The sequence below is a fragment of the Sminthopsis crassicaudata genome, chromosome 6 (genome assembly GCF_048593235.1).
Source record: "Sminthopsis crassicaudata isolate SCR6 chromosome 6, ASM4859323v1, whole genome shotgun sequence".
NCBI classification, from domain to species: Eukaryota; Metazoa; Chordata; class Mammalia; order Dasyuromorphia; family Dasyuridae; genus Sminthopsis; species Sminthopsis crassicaudata.
The window spans coordinates 181,876,410-181,895,696 of record NC_133622.1 but is presented as its reverse complement, the minus strand read 5'-3'; the positions used below and the strand labels follow the sequence as shown (position 1 = coordinate 181,895,696).

General features: G+C 36.3%; 1 protein-coding gene across 6 annotated transcripts in view; it reads right to left on the bottom strand.

The window, feature by feature from the left end:
- Positions 1-1,431: 1,431 nt before the first annotated feature.
- The window catches only part of TBC1D14 (TBC1 domain family member 14), a 121,896-nt gene continuing 104,040 nt past the window's right edge, over positions 1,432-19,287 (bottom strand). For all 6 annotated transcript variants that reach the window (XM_074272585.1, XM_074272584.1, XM_074272586.1 and 3 more), the window contains 2 exons: positions 7,124-7,382; positions 1,432-4,265 (listed from right to left, as the gene is read on the bottom strand). In XM_074272585.1, the coding sequence (XP_074128686.1) occupies positions 4,200-4,265; positions 7,124-7,382 (325 nt within the window). In that variant the 3' untranslated portion in view covers positions 1,432-4,199. The remainder of the gene's footprint in view (positions 4,266-7,123; positions 7,383-19,287) is intronic.

Below are 19,287 nucleotides of genomic sequence, written 5' to 3'. Positions count from 1 at the left end.
AAGTGAGGCCCCAGGAAGAACTCACCAGGAGAAAGGGAACTGACTCAGCTGAGTGATGTTGCAGGGTGAGAAGGTTGTATGAGAAAATGACAAAGGTTTCAGAGGGAGACTGCAGATGAGACAAGGTACTAAAATCCAGATAGTCAAAAGCACAGCAAGGAGGGCAAGCATGGAGACACATATAGGAACTGATGTAGGGTGACATAAGCAGAGTTAGTAAAAATATATGATCGCAACACTATAAATTGGAAGAACCAAAATAATGAAAACACTATAAAAGTGCAGACTACAAGTGTGGAACACTGCATACAACATGACTGGGTTGATACGTTATCCTCGTTTAGCTACTTTTCCCCTTTGTAATGTGCTACTCAGGATGGATGGCTGAGTAGAGAGGAGGGGTAGAGGAAGAGATATATTTAGAAATAAGAGGGAAAAATAATTTAAAATATGTAAAAGAGGTCTTGAGTAGATCATCTGAAATTTTGTTAAGTTCTAATTTTCTGGCATTTTAAGGGACAAAAAATTAATGGAACACCTTTTCGATACAATGACATCTCTAAAGGGGGTTTTGTACCTAGTCATTTTTAAATCTAAATTGTTTTCCATAGACTGAATTGGGAACCAAATTTAAATATTGTTATCTCCTCCTATATAACATGATCCAAAGTGAGAAAGAAGGGTCTCTCTCACTTAGAAAACCTCTAAGAGACCAGGTTTTTGAACAGCATTTATGTTAACCAAGTCCAAGCTCCACAATCAGCAGAGAGAGATTCCTTGAAATGTATATACTGAGTGATCAGGGCCATGATAAGAGAGGAAAGAAAGCAAAACCAACCCAGAACAAGTGAATGATAAATGATCAGAAGATAGAAAAGACCCTAGCATTCATTTCAACCCTTTCATTTTCATAGTGAGTCCAGAAGTTCAGCAATTTCCCCATACTTACATAGATAAGAAAAGAGCAGACTCCAGTTCCTCCATTTTCACATTTATTACTCTTTCCCTTATAGCACCCTGCCCACAAGACAAGTTATTATAGCCCCTTTGATGGTTAGATTTAGTAGGGCTCCTCTCTTTTTGAAAGTTGGAATGGTACTAAATACTTTTGAAATGTCCATACTGGAATCAATAACTCAATCTCATAATTTATATAAAATCTGATTGACTGTATGTTCAAGTATATAGATTTCCCTACTTTCAGAGAGATTTCATTTTACAAGGGGGAGGAATCTCTAACATGGCAATACAAGACACCCCATTAAAAGTTTTCTTCAAACAATGGGAAATGTTTGCCTGTTTCCATAAAAAGAAAGCCCTTAACTACTTTTGTGATAAAACCTACTAAAAATTCAGACAAAATATAAAGCGTTATTTCTAATCTAGAAGATAAGAAAGTAATCTTTCAGCTAACGTATATGAATGGACATAAAACAATTTTACATGACTTTTATTTAATAAAACCACATATTTACAATTCAAAAACTTTGTTTGATACACTCACCTAAATAAAACAAATGAATAACTGTACAATCAAAACATGATATGTAGTAAGTGTATCAAGACTTATCTATAAGCAATTTGAATTAAGACATTGAAAAATATAAGCAGTTATAAAGTACCTTTAAAATGAACTTTTTAAAACTAAATTAGACATTCTGACTGACTAGTGATTAAAGATGCCAAATTTGTTCTCTACTATAAAGTGCAGGTTGCACAAAATCCCAAACATGAAGTCTTAGATTCTGTAATTGAGTTGCACATAAAGTGAAAAATGCAGACTTCTGAAATGGTGCAGCATTTTATATTTGTTTTCCAGTTATTCTTAAAGAGAAGCCCAGTTCTTTTGGATAAGGATATCTCCTGAAAAGAGGACAAGTCCATCTGCCTTACAGTTTAAACCTCCCCACACTTGAACAGTAAAAATTAAGTTGGCAAAATCTTAGGTAATCCCTGAATTGGTTGTGAAAACTATTCTTTAAAACTTGAGATTGAGTAAGTAATCCAATCACAGAGTGCCAAGGACTCCTGTACCAATTTCACATGCATCAATAATACTATCCAAAGGAATCTTTTTTTTTTTTTTCCCCCAAATTAGCCTAATGAAAAAAGTTAAACAGCTGAATTTTTAGACAGGTGAAAAATTTCACAAACTGTGCAAAGCTCATTATTGCATCACTTTTCTTCATTACTTAACAAATATTTATGTACACTAAGAAAAGATAGAAAATATATACATCCTCAGAGATCAGAAATCCTAAGTCATTGAACAAAAATAATTACATCTGTGGATAATTAACAGTGCACAAGTGCTGTGGCAGGCCCTTGGTCATAACCATGCCATTTTCAGTCTGTGTTACATTCAACATCTTGATTTTAGGAAATGGGCATCTGCAAGGGTTAGGGACTAGAAAGGTTGGTAGGGCATCCAGTGGAAAGGGAATGCCTTCTCAAAAAAATTAAAATTAATGATAGGCAAGTCATCTTTTTTAAAGGCTGAGGCAATAAGTGACATCAACAACACATTACAAATCTCACTGGAGGAGAGTCAGCATTTTATAGCTGAATACATACCTAAAAAAGTTCATTCCTTAAAAGGTAACAAACCACAATATAGTGCAAGTATTTGATGTTAGGCATACTGATGACTTCAGAAGTAGATACCTTAAGCTGAAGATCTATTGACCTTTTAGTTGCCTATTACATCTAGATTTATGAAAAGAAAGAAGTAGTAGATTTAGAAAAACTATGGAAATAACACCATAGTCAGGTATGGATGGATATAAGATTTCTGATATAATCAAAGAGATCAGTCACCAACAGCAACAATCTACTTAAAGAAGTATGTCATTGGGGATGAGACATGTAAATAAAAGTAAAAAGCTTCCTTCTTCTTGTATGGTGATATAATATTTTGCAAACACTTATGGGAATGTCAAGTGATGACATCAAAATATGATCTGAATGGGTTAAAACAGCACTCAAGAAACCAATAAGCTGGTGGATAACTGGGGTAGAGGAAAGGTCATGAATTTACAAAGAGATTATCACCCATTTCTAAAATTTTGTCCAAAAAAAAAAAAAACCCAACCATTTTCTACAAATAAAATAACTTAAGTTCTTAATTACCTTACTAGGAAAATTGTCTGAAGGTAAGAACAGACATAAAAGATTCTTCTATCCTAGTTCAGAGCTATTAGGTATATATTGCTTCATTCTTCTGTGATGATAATTTCTAAAGCGCATGATGATAACCATGGGCACTTATGATTTATTCTGACATTCAGTTGATGAAGTCAGGGAAAGAAGTGGCCTTTCCCTCATGCATGACCCACTGTTGTGGAGTTTTCTTTTTGTTTCTGAGTGTGTCTATCATATAATTTCCTTTCATATAGATTTTGTATTTGTATTTCATCTATATCAATAAATAAAGGCTGTTTATGTTCTTCCACCTGCCAAGTTTTTATTTCCTCTTGGTATGACTGCCAATAAGCAGTCTCTGAGAATGTGGGAACAATCTCTGAGAGAAGTTGGTACTCTTTGGATATTAAATGTGTCACTTCAAATAAACACATATCCTAAAAAAACTTTATAAAAGGCAACTTGGTAAAATTCCAAAACAAGCAACAGATCTCCTCCCCCAGGTCCTGTAGCAATTTTGGTTGTATCAATTCCTAATCCCATTTTCACTGAATGTTATCTTTGGTAAATGTGTTTTCAAAAACAAGACCCAGAGCTTTGGGGGGAAAAAAAAACAGTTGAGATTAATACCTTCCTTAATGAAAATAAGCAAATGTGAACTGGTGTCACAGATTAAAAGATCTTCGAAAGCACATTTCTTATACATTCTGGCTATAAGAATGTAGAGTCTTTCTACCGTTTCATACTGACTAGCTAAAATGTAATTAAATTGTTTGGAAACTGAAAGGAAAAACTTAGTCATTGCCCTTATTCAAAATCGTGCACAGATTGTGAGGGCTGTGTACAATCAACACCAAGTCATCATGCCACAGAGCTTTTTAAGGCTAAGCCTTGGTTTTCTCTTAAAAAGGTATGTGTGGGAATGTGTTTTTAAGGCCAACTCTAGTATTATTAACAAAACTTGAAAATAATAGACTTGATGTTTCTCAGATGCCTCTATCCATTTGAAAGCAAGACATCTGCCCTTGGATATCTCTTCTCCCAATCCATCGGATGTGTCAGTGTCTGAGGGAAGGGCTTCCCTTTTCCATGTCCCGGTTGTCTTTCTGCAACGCAAGCAGTACCTAGAAATCAGAAGGGAGACAGTTAACCAAAGGCTGCCTAGGATATATGCATAGCTACAAACAGTTACATGAAAGACATGACAGTAAAGGCAGTTACAAAAGAGGTTAGATTTAAGAGTTTCGCAGTGGTTTACACAATGGGCATGCTACAGGACCCACAATGATTAAACAATTCAAATAAGAAAATGTGCCACTTCAAAAACTTCTCATGTTTTAATGTGAAAGGCACTGAGAAATAACAGTAATAATGGCTGATGGGCATAGAAAGCTTTATAATTGCCAAATGCTTTTATGCAAATTACCTCCTCTGATTCAACTAAAGACTATAAGAACATGTGATATCTGTAACTGTAACAATTTGCTTCTAATAGCTAAGGTGGCTATAGGATCTGTCCCTGAATTAGAATGATATACATCAATGAGATCCACAAATAGTTCTTGGAATTCAATTTAGTAAATATTTTCAACCTCTTCCCAGAGCAACAAGATTTCATATTATTGGGGGGGGGGGGAAGTAATAAAAGAAAGAAGTATCAACTCAGGAACTGTAAAAAATTAAATGAAGTATAGTATAAACCATAAATTATGTTAGACACTGACTTTTTTTTTCCTCATTTACTAGTTCATTTGACAAAAAAAACATTCTAATAAGTATATCTATGAATGAGTCAGCTCGCACTTAGTTTGTTTGTTTTTTAATCTAATTTCCAAATGTTAAATTTTGAATTTCCAAATTCTTGCTCTTCTTTCTCTCTGCCTTACCCCAAAGAAAAGATAAGAACAAAACTCATTACATATATAGAGAGTGAAAAATAACTTTTTCCATTAGCTATGTCCCAAAAAAAGAAAGAAAGAAAATATATTTCAATTTGCATAACTAATCTATTAACTCTCCATCTGGAAGTAAATAACATTTTGTCATGAGTCATTTGGAACTGTGATTGGTCATTGTTCTGACCAGAACACCTAAGTCCTCAAACTATTTTCCTTGTCTTTTCTTTTTCCTATGATACATTACATATTTTTTTTCTATTTTTTCAGTCTTTGTTTTATGATTTCTTGATGTCTCAAAGTCATTAGCTTCCTCTTGATTAATTCTAAGTTTTGAGAAGATTTTTTTTCATTAAGCTTTTCCCATTTGTTCCTCTACTACTCTTAATTGGTTTAAAAAAATTTTTTTTTGCTCTTTAAAAAAAAATCTCTTTCTTGTTCTAGGAAATCTTGTTGGCTTGTGTCCAACCTATATTTTCCTTTGAGGCTTTACTTGGAGATGTTTTCAAGTTTTGTGTTCATGTATTGAGCTTCCTTATCACCATAGTGACAAAAGTTTTTTGTTTTGTTCTTTTCCCCTCCTTTTTTGGTTGCTCACTCTTCTAGCCTACTTCCTGACTTTGTATTATATGTTTTTATATGTTATATGTTTTTAGGTTCTACTAATTTCTAGGGCAGGGAAAAGGGAAGTACAGAGATATTTAGTCTGAGATTCTATTATGTCTTTTTGCTGCTTTTATAACATCAGAAAGGACTTTGCAAGTTTTCAGTACTTCCAAAGTAATATGATTCAAAAATAGTTTTGTTCCTTGGCCTCCAGATCTGTGATCTGCAAGTTCTTGACTCAGGATTGGGTTTGTCAGCCTCTACATGGTTGAATTTCAGCAGACTACTGCTAAACCCCATAACTGTTCACTTATTGGAAGGATCTGTAGGTTCAGAACTGAAGTGCTGGCTCATCTTTGGCCTGGGACCGGGACCCTCTTGTCCTTGTTATTCCACTTCAGGCTTATATGTAGGGCTAAAGGCTAGTACTGACTTGTTGCTCTGATCCTGAGTGACTGCCATGCAGCCATTTTTCTGGAATTCAGCTAGGGGCCAGATCACAACCACTTCACTATATTCTAGATCTGTGACCTGGAATTGGCTCTTATAAGACAAAGATGCCAGATGGCAACTATTCCTGCACCCAGCATTAGTTCAAAGATCCCAGGGGATCGCTCTCTTTTGTAGTACTTTCTTCTCTGGTACTCTGTATTCATCTCTTTGGGTGTTAGAATGCTTCTACTTCAGCTGACGCAGTAAGCCCCTAGCTTCAACACTAATTTCAGGAGACATCTATATCTCCTAAGCTATCTTGGACTGGAAAAATGACACACGATGACTGTTTTCTTGATTTTCTTTGGGGCACTAATAAAAAAAGAAAGAAAGAAAGAAAGTGCTGTATGAGCTAGGCAAAAATGTTTGATCTCACTCCACCATCCTGATTCTGCCAGTATTTAGTTTTTATGACCATTTTATCAAAAGGAAATCTAGCATGATCATAAAAATACCTTTTAGGATTTACCAATTCAAATTACTTTTAATAAAAAATTCAAAAATGATGCAAACACTACTAATACTAATAGGTATCATTCATATTTACATAGTGCTTTACAATTTACAAAACACTTTCTTCAAAACGAGCCTGAGAAATGAGTGGTAAAAAGTATCATTCCCATTTTGCAAATAAGGAAACTAAATTGTAAAGAAGTAATGTACTGGGGCAGCTGGGTGGTGGAGTGGATAGAGCATCAGCCCTGAAGTCAAGAAGACCTGAGTTCAAATCTGAATTTAGACACTTAACACTTCCTAGCTGTGTGACCCTGGGCAAGTCACAATCTCTGACATAGAAAAAAAAATCACTTCCCTTCAATTTACTCAATTGCAAAATGATAATAATACTTAACTCTGCTTCACAAAGCTGTTGTGAAGTGAGAGATATGTAAACTTCACGATACAATAAAAATTGGAGTTGTAATTCTATTTTTTGCCTAGCAAAGTCACATACTTAAGAGAAACTTTTAAAATAGTAGAGAGTGATTTACCTGAGCCCACTTTTTATTTCTACTTTGCATCTGAATTGCAGCAATAGATGTGAAGAACTCTTCTGAAGGCAAATCTTCTGGTAACTTAGTGAGGAACTGGGCTATGTGAATAAAATCCATTTTGGTCAAAATGTCTTCAAAGAGTTTGAGTATTCCCAGGGCAGTACGAAACAGAAACTCTTCACCATCACGGCAGAACACATCCCATATTCGACATGCCAGATCAAGTGGCAAAGATTTACTGTACAAGGTAAAAATCCTGGAAATGAAAGGGCAAGTTTTTCAGATCTGGAGTCAGACAAAAAGTAAACTCTTAAATACAGTCATAGTCTGAACCTTTTAAGGTTCAGAAGCCCTGGTTTTTCTTTGATTGTCTAGAATTTACAATAATTTTTAAAAAGCAGCTAAACATGTTTCAAGGCACTAAAACTGAGAAATTATTTTGCCCTTAAACAATTCATTCCATGATGCTAATTAAAAAAATGAGGCAACCCAGAGATGTAGTAGATAGAGCATCCAACTCCAAGCCAGATGCTCTGACTGAACAATAAATGGGGGGAAAAGGTTTAATGAGTGAGACCTTACCTAGTGTTTCATATACAAACGCACATTTATATAAGCATTTCATTTTTCAAATACATTTCAGATATTATTGCCATTATTTCATACTCAACAGTATTAAGATGACTAAAGAGATACAAGTTACTTAAATACATTGTTACATACTGCATCTAATTCCACATATCTAACATGCCAAGAAAGGGCAACAGTTTCTCCCAGCAGGGGTCATCGAAGAGCAAATTAATTTTTTCAATAAGCTAACACTTCTTGCTAACTTACTAGTAAACACACAAAGAAATACAGGCATGCTTTATTTACTTCAAGAAAACAACTGGAGAAACCAAATATTAGAGGTTTACAAAAGAATTCACTGAGTTTTCTATTAGTCATTAATTCCCCCAGTGCATTTTAAAAATAAATTGCTATGTTTTTTTTGTAATCCATTTCGTATAGAAAATTAGGAAAATGGAATTATTTCTCAATCTACTTTAGGATTCCCTGGTTTATTTCTTTCCAAGCTATCATGAGTTTCTACTATTTTACATGTAACCTAAGGCTGTGGTGGAGCTTATGTAGCGAAGTACTATGGTTACATTGCATGAAAAGCCACATCATTTTATATGTACAATAATTCCAGGATGATAAATTTCAGCAAGACTATTATACTACACTAGCTTCAAAAGCCAACTCCACAGCAATAAGGACATCAGGAAGAGGGTAGAGTTTGGGGTGAAAGATATTGAATTCTGCAAATAATAACCCATTTATTCAACCAACATAATGTTGCCTCAAACATTGAATGAAAGATTGCGCCACTCATATAGAATATTCTTCAGGCAAACTCTTCATTGAACACCTTCTGAGATAGTGGCAAACACTGTGGGTGAACATACATCATTCTATTCCATGCCTTGGCTAATATTAGTAATCATATAGTAAATTATCTGTTTAATCTGTTAAGAAATCTTAATGTGATTTTAACAATCATACAGGAGATACCTTACTAGCGGGGAACATTTAAAATGGCATCTCACTGTCTCCAAATTAAATGCCTTTTTTTCTTCAAGCACAGTAATGTAAGCCCAACAGGAGCTTGTAGTCCTCTGCACACTTAAGGCAACTGGTTGCCCATAAAGATCTGACCTGCTTTAAAATAGCATTTAAAAAAAAGTAAAAGCCTGCCTTTTTTTTCTTCAGTCATTTACATGTATAGCTTCTCACATTTCCATTTCATAGAAATGAAAAAACAGAAACATCAATTGCCCAATTATTTCCCCTTTTCATTTTTCTTGAATGCAAGTTATTGTTTTTGTCTTTAGCATAATTTGCTAACAATGCCTGCTGAACTGAATTCACACCATTCACTATTTTCCCTAAGTATATGACTGCCTCTCCTCTTTCAGATGTCTTGAAAGTTAACCCCTTCAAAAACTTCAAAATGTTCCCTACTCCAACTCCTTCCCACATGACATCTTCTTCTGCTCATATTTGATTTGACACAGCTGTTCTTTCCATTTCTGACTTTATACAAGATTTTTGAATATAATGTGAGTTCAAATACATGGCATCTACTCTTACTGATGAAGCTTGAAAGACAAATCTCAGTAGAGTTTTTCCAATTTTTCTGTTTACAGTATGGGTTGCAAAATGACCTGATTTAATTAAGCCTCATGCCAGGTTTTCTGTAAACTTGCTCTTTTCTCCACCAAATCTCACTGTTTCTTGACTCCACAGGACTAATGGACACTCATCTCTCTTCTCTGTCAAATATTACAAACTTCGATTCTAAGCTAATACATGGTATCTGTGGTTCCCATCTGTCTATGTGAGAAGCTTAAGTATTTGGTGGTTGAGGCTATTTCTAGACTTCTGTCTTGCTCATTATGGAACTGATTTACATTATTTACACTTCCTTTGAAAATGATGAGTCTGTTTTCAAGTTATTTCTCTTCTGTTTTTCAACATCAATAAATAGCTCCTCATTTTAAAATTGAGATCCTTTCTATCTGAAAATAGTCAATTTTACTGGGGAAGGAGAAAGGAAGGATGATTTTCTTCTGTGCTTATCATACTGTTAAAGAAAATTAAAAATTTAATAAAGCATTCATGATATACTGCATACTGCTTTTAAATAGTAGCTATATTCTTGGATTCATTTCATTTTCCTAAGCCATATCTTCCAGAAATGTTTTGTCATCTTTTCCTAGGTCTACCTCTATAATGAGGTCACTGAGAATATGTGGCTTTAATTTGGACAATCTTTATAGAACTCTCCCTAAAATTTCATGCAAATAACCAAGTACAAAACGATAACACAAAGACAACCTTAGAGGGAAGGCATAAACATTAAGGATACAAGGAAAGGTTTTCTTTAGAAAACAGGATTTTGAGACTTAAAGGAGGCCAGAAGGCAGAGGTGGGAGGCCCTAGGTGGGAGGAAGGTCTAGGGGGTGGGGTGATGGGAATGTTTTACAGGAACAACAAAAAGTCCACAGCTCCTGAATTATAAAGTATGTGAAGGAAAATAAAGCACAATAAGATTCAAAGGAGGGGATGTTGTATATGGTAATGAAGAGTAATAGCAAGCCACAGCAGTTTGTTGAATGGGCAAGGGAGGGTGGGTGGGAGGTAACATGGTCATACTTGTATTTTAGGAAAATCTGATAGCTGAGTCAGGGATAATCTGAAGCAGAGAGAGACCAATCAGCAGTCAGATACAAGAATAACATAATGAAGGCCTTCACCAGAAAGGTGGCAATGTCAGAGGAAAAGAGGAGGAGTATAATGGAGAGGTTACAAAGTAGAAATGAGAGGACCTGGCAACAAACTGAATGTGGGGAAATGATTTCTTTCACTATGGTCTTTTCTGTAAATGCTCACAATAAATATAGCAAAAGCAAGATGGCCAGAAGTGCCAAAATATTCTCTGTCTTTGGACACACTAAAAACATTCTGCCAGTTCCACCACTTCTTCTCCAAAGGAAATCTTTGAGTCACTCTTCCATTTAGTATCAGCTTGCTTTTTGTCATCTGGTATGTCAAAGCTCCAAGTATGTCAGTTAAATTAATAAAAATCTCACATTTAGAATATCAACAGTTAATACATTAATCTGTAGAGCTTATATCTAAAATAATTATTCTTGATATCCTTTGTCCCACCCCCTAACTTACTGTTTCCTATTAACCAATCACTGACACTACAGATAAAGAGATTTGCTTCATGAGTTTCCAAGGTCAAAAATCACATTACTTAGAGATCAGTCTACTGATGTTGAGCTTTTTTATTTACCTGAATCCAGTTTTCTCATGTAGAAAATGAAAGATTAGGTCAAATGGTTTCTGAAGTTCCTTTTACCTTGAAATATATTCTGTCATTCATCTGTAACTAGTCTGGTCCTCAGAGAGTAGCCACAGGATATCATCAGGAAGGTACTTAAAGACTTTTCACAACATTGTAAAACCAACAAACACTAGTGCTTGATTGACATAACCTTTGAGAGCCCAAGGTTATTCCCCATTCCTCAGATGCCTCATGCTAGCAAGAAGGTGACCCTGCAGGATAAGAAAGTCTAAGCCATTCTGCCAGGTCCCAGACCCAAGTTGATAAGACTTTAATCATAAACCCACCCAAATCTGCTGTTCAAGATCCACACTAGCTAAAATTTAAGAGACACACTACCAGGCTGGCTGCAAGGTAAGGAAGTTAACCATATCAATTCATATGATGATTTAAGTTAGAAAAGGGTCAAAATCCCTTTCAATGGAAAGACTCTCTACACTGGCAAAATTATAATCTTGTAAGTAAGGAGTATAAAAGAAGACTATTATCAAAAGTACAAAATCAACATCTGAACATTTTGGTTCCCTACTTAAGTGGTTTTCTTGGCTTCTGCTCCAAGTCAGATAGAAAGATCCCATAAGGTATCTTTATGGTATAGTGGCAAAACAGATGGTTCTTTATTGTCCTTCCATTGGTAAAACTGTATTCATTTCTGATGTTGAATCATTTAATGATGCCAAAGATTTTAGTGATAAGAACTTTCTTTTATGGCTCTTTAGGAGTTATAGATGTAGGCCCTGCAGTAGCAGTGGCCAGTCAACAGGGTATATTCAACCCTCAAAGTTTTCTTCAAAAAGTAAATATTCATCATAATAATAATATCACTGTGTCAAAAATATTGGTAAAACTAAAATTTCATGAAAGATCTAAGCAGAAAATGAGCTATCAAATCTCTTCATTAATTCGAGACTTCCCCCCCCTCTAAAATCCACTTATGTCTTCCTGTAAATTCTTCATTTGATTATTACCAGAAATATTATGACAAGTTAAATGACCTCATCTCATACCTCCCACAAAATACTTATTCTTTGTTGTCTGAACATTGAAATCGGCGTAGGAGGGCATTGACAGTTATGAAATGTTCTGTTCCTTCACATCTACATCAAGTAAGGGAGTGTCAAATGATGAAGCAAAACAAGATTTCTTGCCAGAAAGGTGGTGTCAGCAACTTGGTCTGATTTTGGTTCATTGTTGAGAGTGTACAACTACAGGGGCTAAATGGTCCATTCAAATCTTCCCATCCTTCATGACTCTTGCTCACACCCTCCTCTGCATTTACAATAGGTAGATTTCTACCTAACTTATTGGAAGAATTTCTCTTGGTATCATGCGAAAACCAGTGAAGCAAGTTTTTTTTTTTTTTTTTTTTTTTTTAGATAACCTGTCAAGCAACTCTCTAAAACCAAGCTGAGAAAGGTGCTAATCTGCACAGAGATCAGAGGCTCCTCATTCAGGAAAATAACTGGTATAGTTACTGTCCTTTATCCTTATATCTAATTATTAGGTAATGCTCTTTAAGAAAAGCTTTAATCTTTTTCTATCCAATTTCTACTTATTGAAAGAAGGCACCTATTGTGGTTCCAGTAGGTATAGATTTATTAAACACTTGCAATGTGCCAGGCACTCAAATTACTAAGCATAATTCTAAATTTAACAAACACCATATAAAGTAAATATTTTCATGTGCTTGTAGAGAAGGATTGTACATGAAACTATAAATTTCTATTTTTCATAGATTATTTTTCTTTTTCTTTTTTAAATTCAATTTTGTTTTCAGGTCCAAAATTTCTCCCTCTTCCGCCCCTCTTTTTTATCCCTTAAAAGGAAAGAAAAATCTGTGCTGTTGTCACTGAAACAAACAGGTATAAGTGATCTGCCCAGTGTCACATAGCTAATAAGTGTTTGAGGTCAGACTGGAATTCAGGCTTTCCTAATTCCAGGTCAAGCACTCTAACCACTGCATCCCCCAGCTGTCCTACTAAAAACATATATAACTATGAAAACAAATTGGGGAAGGAGGAAAAAAGGGAGGGAGAGAGAAAGAAAAAAAAAGAGGGAAGGAAGGGAGGGAGAGAAGATGAGGGAAGGAGGAAGGGTGAGGGAGGGAGGAAAGAGGAGGGAGGGAGGAAGGGTGAAAGGGAGGAAGGGTGAAAGGGAGGAAGGGTAAAGGAAAGGAGGGTGAGGGAGGGAAGGAGGAAGAGTGAGGAAGGGAAGAAGAGAGGAAAGTAGGGAGGAGGAGAGGAAGGGAAGGGAGAGAGGTGGAGAGGGAGAGAGGGAAAAAAGGGAAAGAAAGGAAACAGGGAAGGGAGATTTGTTTTGCACTCTAAATTCATCACTTCTCTATCTAGAGAATAGCATATTAAATCATGAGTCCACAGAAATTGTGGTTGATTTTTGTGTTGATCAGAGTTCCTAAGGAGTTTACATTTTAATGGGGGAATGGAACCAAGGTAAGAACCCAGAATTAGAAGTGGAGCTGGAAGAGAAGTGGAGTGGAAGGAGTAGGAACAGGAAAGGAGTCTGGTTATTTGGAGCACAGAGTTAGGTTATTGATCTAACTTTGACAGAAAATAAGTCCTGCACTGAGGCTTAAATGCACCTCAAGTTGCACACCCCGCAAGGAGAGTAAACAGAAGTAAGCAGCAGTTATAAAGTTCAAACCCCTGGAGCAAGGTCTCAGTTACAGGTGACAACCTGCTCAGAGGCCTGCAGCTGAATAAAAAAAGCAGGGAGATAAGATGGGGAAACTGAGCCAGAGTTTCATTCCCTTAGTTAGATGATTCCATTCCATTCCAGTAAGTTGCTGTGATCTGGGCCAAAAATAGCTAGTTTACTGAAATTCTAACCAGGGTGGGTCTATATCTGTGTGCTCCAAATTCAAATCCAGGTCAGGAGTTTGCAAAACCCAAAATAGGAAATCATCATTCAGACTTCATCCTAGACTAGACTACTCTGGGCCCAATGAATTTGTATGTCCTTGCCCTGAGCCATTCAAGATCCTGGAAGAAAATTCAAAAGCTAGAGAAAGAACTATTAGGACACTAGAAAATATAAATCTCAATCTAAACAAGGATCACACATTCTCTTCTAAAATATGCAGCACCCAGGCTGAATATAAACTCTCCATTTAGCAAATACAACTGGAAACAACAAAATAATAACAACAATAATTCAGCCATAAAAAGTAATTTTGGTGATAGGGACATCCAAGACACAAACTCAGAAGAAGGTAATAACTCTAGAACATTAAAAAACCTAAAGGAAAAATACAGCTCAGATGCAAATAAGGCAAATTAAAAGAATCAAAAACATTAAAGGAAAAAAAGATGAAAAAGAAATGACAGCTATGGAAGAAAAAATTTAAAAAAGAGAATTAATAGCTTAGCATAAAAAGTACCAAACCATATCAAAACACCAACCTCCTTAAAAACTAGAAAACATTAAAACAAAGTCAAAAGAGTAAAGAAAATATAAGTAAATGTAAGATAGTTCATATAACAAATAAACGATCTGGAAAAATAAGTATCAATGAACTATGTGAAAGATATAACCAAAAAAAGAGCCTATCTGTAATATTTCAAGAAATCATTAAAAAAAAACAAAAAACCTGCCTAAATCTTATTCAAACCAGAGCACAGCAAAATGGAATCCACTGGTCATTTCTTGACAGGAAACCCGAAATGAAAACTCTCCAGTAATATTTTAACCAAAATCCAGAGTTTCCAGGTAAAAGAAAAACAATATGCTTTTCACCTTTTGAATATCAGGACCATCTCTATATGTCATGTTTATATAATTTGGTTTTTTTTGTTTGTTTTTGTTTTGTTTTTTGAGGCTGGGGTTAAGTGACTTGCCCAGGGTCACACAGCTAGGAAGTGTTAAATGTCTGAGACAAATTTGAACTCGGGTCCTCCTGAATTCAAGGCTGGTGCTCTATCCACTGTGCCACCTAGCTGCCCCTCTAATTTGTTTTCTATTACTTTTCAAAGATAATTATTTATTTCATCTGTTAGCTATTCCAGAAAAAATTTCCTGTAGGTCTAGGGAGCTGAACTCACTAAAAGCAATTATATCCTTTACCTTCTCAGTTACCGTACTTAGAATCCCTGTTGGCCATTTTTATTCTAACTTTTGGAGTTTGAAGGCCATTCTTTGTAAATAAAAGATAGGGACTAGACCTGTGATATCATATTTAGGAAACCTTATTGAACCTGATATGTGTGTAGAACCATATTAAAAAATATCCTTTTAGTTTAACTGAAAATATTGAGAAATTAATGTCTTCAGTCTAAAATCCTAAGCCTTTTCTTCTTCAAAATTGTGTAAAAGGTCAAAACCAAAAGCTATATTCTTAGAGAAAATACACTAAAAACAGTAATCAAATTTACATTAATTTACTTGGTTAGTGGAGAGCAAACTGGAATTATGCCCCAAAAGTTATCAAACTGTGCATACCCTTTGATCCAGCAATGTTACTACTGGGCTTATATCCCAAGGAAATACTAAAGAAGGGAAAGGGACCTGTTTGTGCCAAAATGTTTGTGGCAGCCCTTTTTGTAGTGGCTAGAAACTGGAAGATGAATAGATGTCCATCAATTGGAGAATGGTTGGGTAAATTATGGTATATGAAGGTTATGGAATATTATTGTTCTGTAAGAAATGACCAACAGGAGGAATACAGAGAGGCTTGGAGAGATTATATCAACTGATACTGAGTGAAACGAGCAGAACCAGGAGATCATTATACACTTCAACAATGATACTGTATGAGGATGTATTCTGATGGAAGTGGATATCTTCAACATAGAGAAGAGCTAATCCAGTTCCAATTGATCAATGATGGACAGAATCAGCTACACCCAGAGAAGGAACACTGGGAAATGAGTATAAACTGTTAGCATTTTTTTTGTTTTTCTCCCCAGGTTATTTTTACCTTCTGAATCCAATTCTTCCTTTGCAACAACAACAAAAAAATTCGGTTCTGCACATATATATATTGTACCTAGGATATACTATAACATATTTAATATGTATGGGAATGCCTGCCATCTAGGGGAGGGGGTGGAGGGAAGTAGGGGAAAATTCAGAACAGAAGGGAGTACTAGGGATAATGTTGTAAAAAATGTTCTAATTATAAAATTAATTTTAAAAAAAGAAGATAAAAAAAATTTACTTGGTTAGTTAAGAAGCTGCTTTCCCCCATCCCCATACAAGATTAGAGTTAGGACCTAGGTAAAGTCAGAATCAAAGAAGGAATTGAGTGGTTTTAAGATAAGATTAGTGGTTATTATTCTATTAGAGCAGGTGATTAATCCCAAACCATATTTTATCATATTGTGACGTTTTCCTTGTTCAAGAATCTATAAATATGACTTCAAATTGTCTGAAGTCATGAGGAATCTGTGAGAATTTAGACATTTTTCTCCAAACAGAACAATGATTGAATTTAGAATAATGTTAAATTAATAAAAATTATTCCTGGAAGAATCATGCCTAAAATAGAAAATTCATTGTTAACTTTTATTTTTTTATTTGACAAGGAGGAGGAAATCTGCTTTACAAATGCAATACAATTCAACACTTTTTGTGGAATTTAATGAAGCTGCCTCGAGCACTGAGCTTTCAGCTGCCTTGCCCAGGATCACAAAGTCAGAATGTCTCAGAGGTCACACCTGTAGACTTGTCTTGGCAATGACTTATATTGTCCATCTCAAGCTTGGCAAAGCAAACAGGAATTGTGTAGTTCTGCCTTCCACAGGTCCTTGTATCCCAATGCTGTTAGGCATTTTTAGCAAAGACTGGATGAAAGCCAGTTAATCATTAATGTGGCCAATTAATCACATTTATGCATGACAGGAAGAGAGAAGGTATAGCCAGCAATTAGATGACAGAATTCAAAGCCCAAAAAATCCTGACAGTCTATAACATGTCAAATAGAGCAAGATAAAATGTTTAGGAAGAAATGTCCAATTAAGAAGAGATATCAAATCTTAAACTTATATTTAAAAAAAAAATGAAGGAATAGCAACAATTACAATAGCTAATATTTACAAGGCTCTTCCTGTGCCCAGACATGCCTCTGTGCTGAATGTTTTAGTGGTTATTATCCTACTGGATCCTCACAACAACCCTGGGTGTAGGTGCTATTATTATCTCCATTTTATAGATGGGGCAACTGAGGCAAATGGGAAGTTAAGTGACCTGCCCAGCAATGTGGCTCAACAACTACCAGAACATGGCAGGAATTCCTCCTCTTGGATACAGCCCTATCAAACCATCTCTTGAGCATTATGCTCAATGAGGGACATTCCATTTAAATGAGAGCACTGACAGACTCACTCTTCTTACTCTAGGGGCCCAACCTGATGCTGCTGTTCAGTCATCTAGAGTTGTATCCAACTCTTTGTGATCCTAGGTTGGGGTTTTTTGAAGGGGAGGTTGGCAAAGACACTGATTTCAGGCCTGGTGCTCTCTCCACTGTCACCTAGCTGCCCAAGCTGATAAGTAGATTCAAATCCACGCCATTATCAAAAAATCAATAAGTATTTGTTTAGAATATACTCTATGCCAGATATTCTGCTAATTAATGGGGATGATACTAAGACAGAAGTGAAGCAGTCTTTCCCCTCAAGGAGCACACAATCCAACAGAGAAGGCAGTTCTCTAGATATAAGTCAGTATATGCAGAATATATACAGTTTGAATGAAAGGTACCCTTGGAGGGCGAGCACAAGCAGCTAGGGAGAGCAGCATAGGTAGAAGGGAGCAATAGAGCTGATTCTTGAAGGAAACCAAGGATTTCGAGAAGCAAAAGTAAGAAGGGAGTGAAATTGCAAGCACAAAAGGCATCCAATGCAAAGGCATAGGATAGGGAGATAGGAGAAGTTTAGTCTATGGAGCAGCAAGGTCAGGATGACCAGACCAGAGAGTGCAGAGAGTAGGATCATGAGCAAGAAGAGTGGCAAGGCAGCAAAGGGCCAGGCTGGGAAACCCAAAAGAAACCTCTGCATTTGATCCTAGAGGTAACAGAAAGCCGCTAAGGATGATTATGTAGGGAGATCAGCATTCTCATTGGCTCCCATGGATTCAATGATCACTTCCATATAGCTCTAGTCATCTACTCCTAACCTGACCTCTTCCCGACCTCCAGTTTTGACTCAACTGCCTGCTAGGTATTTCAAAGACCTTATAAGTTCAGAACTGAACTCATCATTTCCTTCTCCTCCTTCCCTACCATCATGTTCCAATCTCTCAGGTTTACAACCTTCTTATTTTACCCTGTCACCTCCCTTTCCCATAAACTCCAGTGATTCCCTGTTATCCCAGAATCCCATATAAAACACTCTGTTTAGCTCTCAGAGCTCTTCATGCCTGGCCCTTTCCCTCTCTTCTTGTTTTCTTGTACCTCCTGCCACCCCCAGACTCAGCCATCCACTGACACTATCTCTCACAAATGACATGCCATCTCCACACTCCAGACATTTTCCAGGCAATGTCTGGGAGTCTCTCCTTCTTCACTTCTGCCTCTGGCTCTACTGGCTTCTTTCAAGTCTCAGCTAAATTCCTCCCTTCTACAAGAAACCCTTCCTGGTCCTTCTTAATGGAGTGCCTCCTCTCTGAGACTAACTGGTCCTGTATAGAGACGTTTGTTCATGACTGTTTACATATTGTCTCCCCTGTTAGATTTTGGGCTCTGGGAAGGAGCTTTGTTTTTCTTTCTATCTCTAGTGCATGGCACAAAATAAGCCATCATAATAAATAAATGCCTACTGACTTTTGACCTGGATTTAGGAAAATCATTCTGGCAGGCTAGTACAGGAACAACTGGAGGGGGGAGAGGCCTGAGGAATGAAGAACAAAGAGGAGATACTACAATGTGCAATAGTTCAAAGTGAGAAATGGGCCTGAATGAAGGCAATGGTCCTACAAGTAAGAAGAGGTACTATGAAAAATAACAAAAATAAGATCTAGCAAGTGGATATGTACGTGAAGTGAGAGTGAGGATGACAGCTCCTGGTCACTTCAAGAATGGTGATATTCAAACAGAAGATGTTAAGTTGAGAAGAGAAAGTGGGTTTGAGGGAAAAGAGAAAAGGGGGGGGGGGAATCTAGATTCATGCCTGCTCATGCTGTGCATGACCTTGCTAACTTGGTCCTACTTTTAATACTTCCTGTTGCAAAGCCTCAGGGAAGCAAAATCTGAGTTCACTGTGATGGAGAAAGGAATTTTGCTCCTGTGGTTACTGGTGTCCAAGCTATTGCT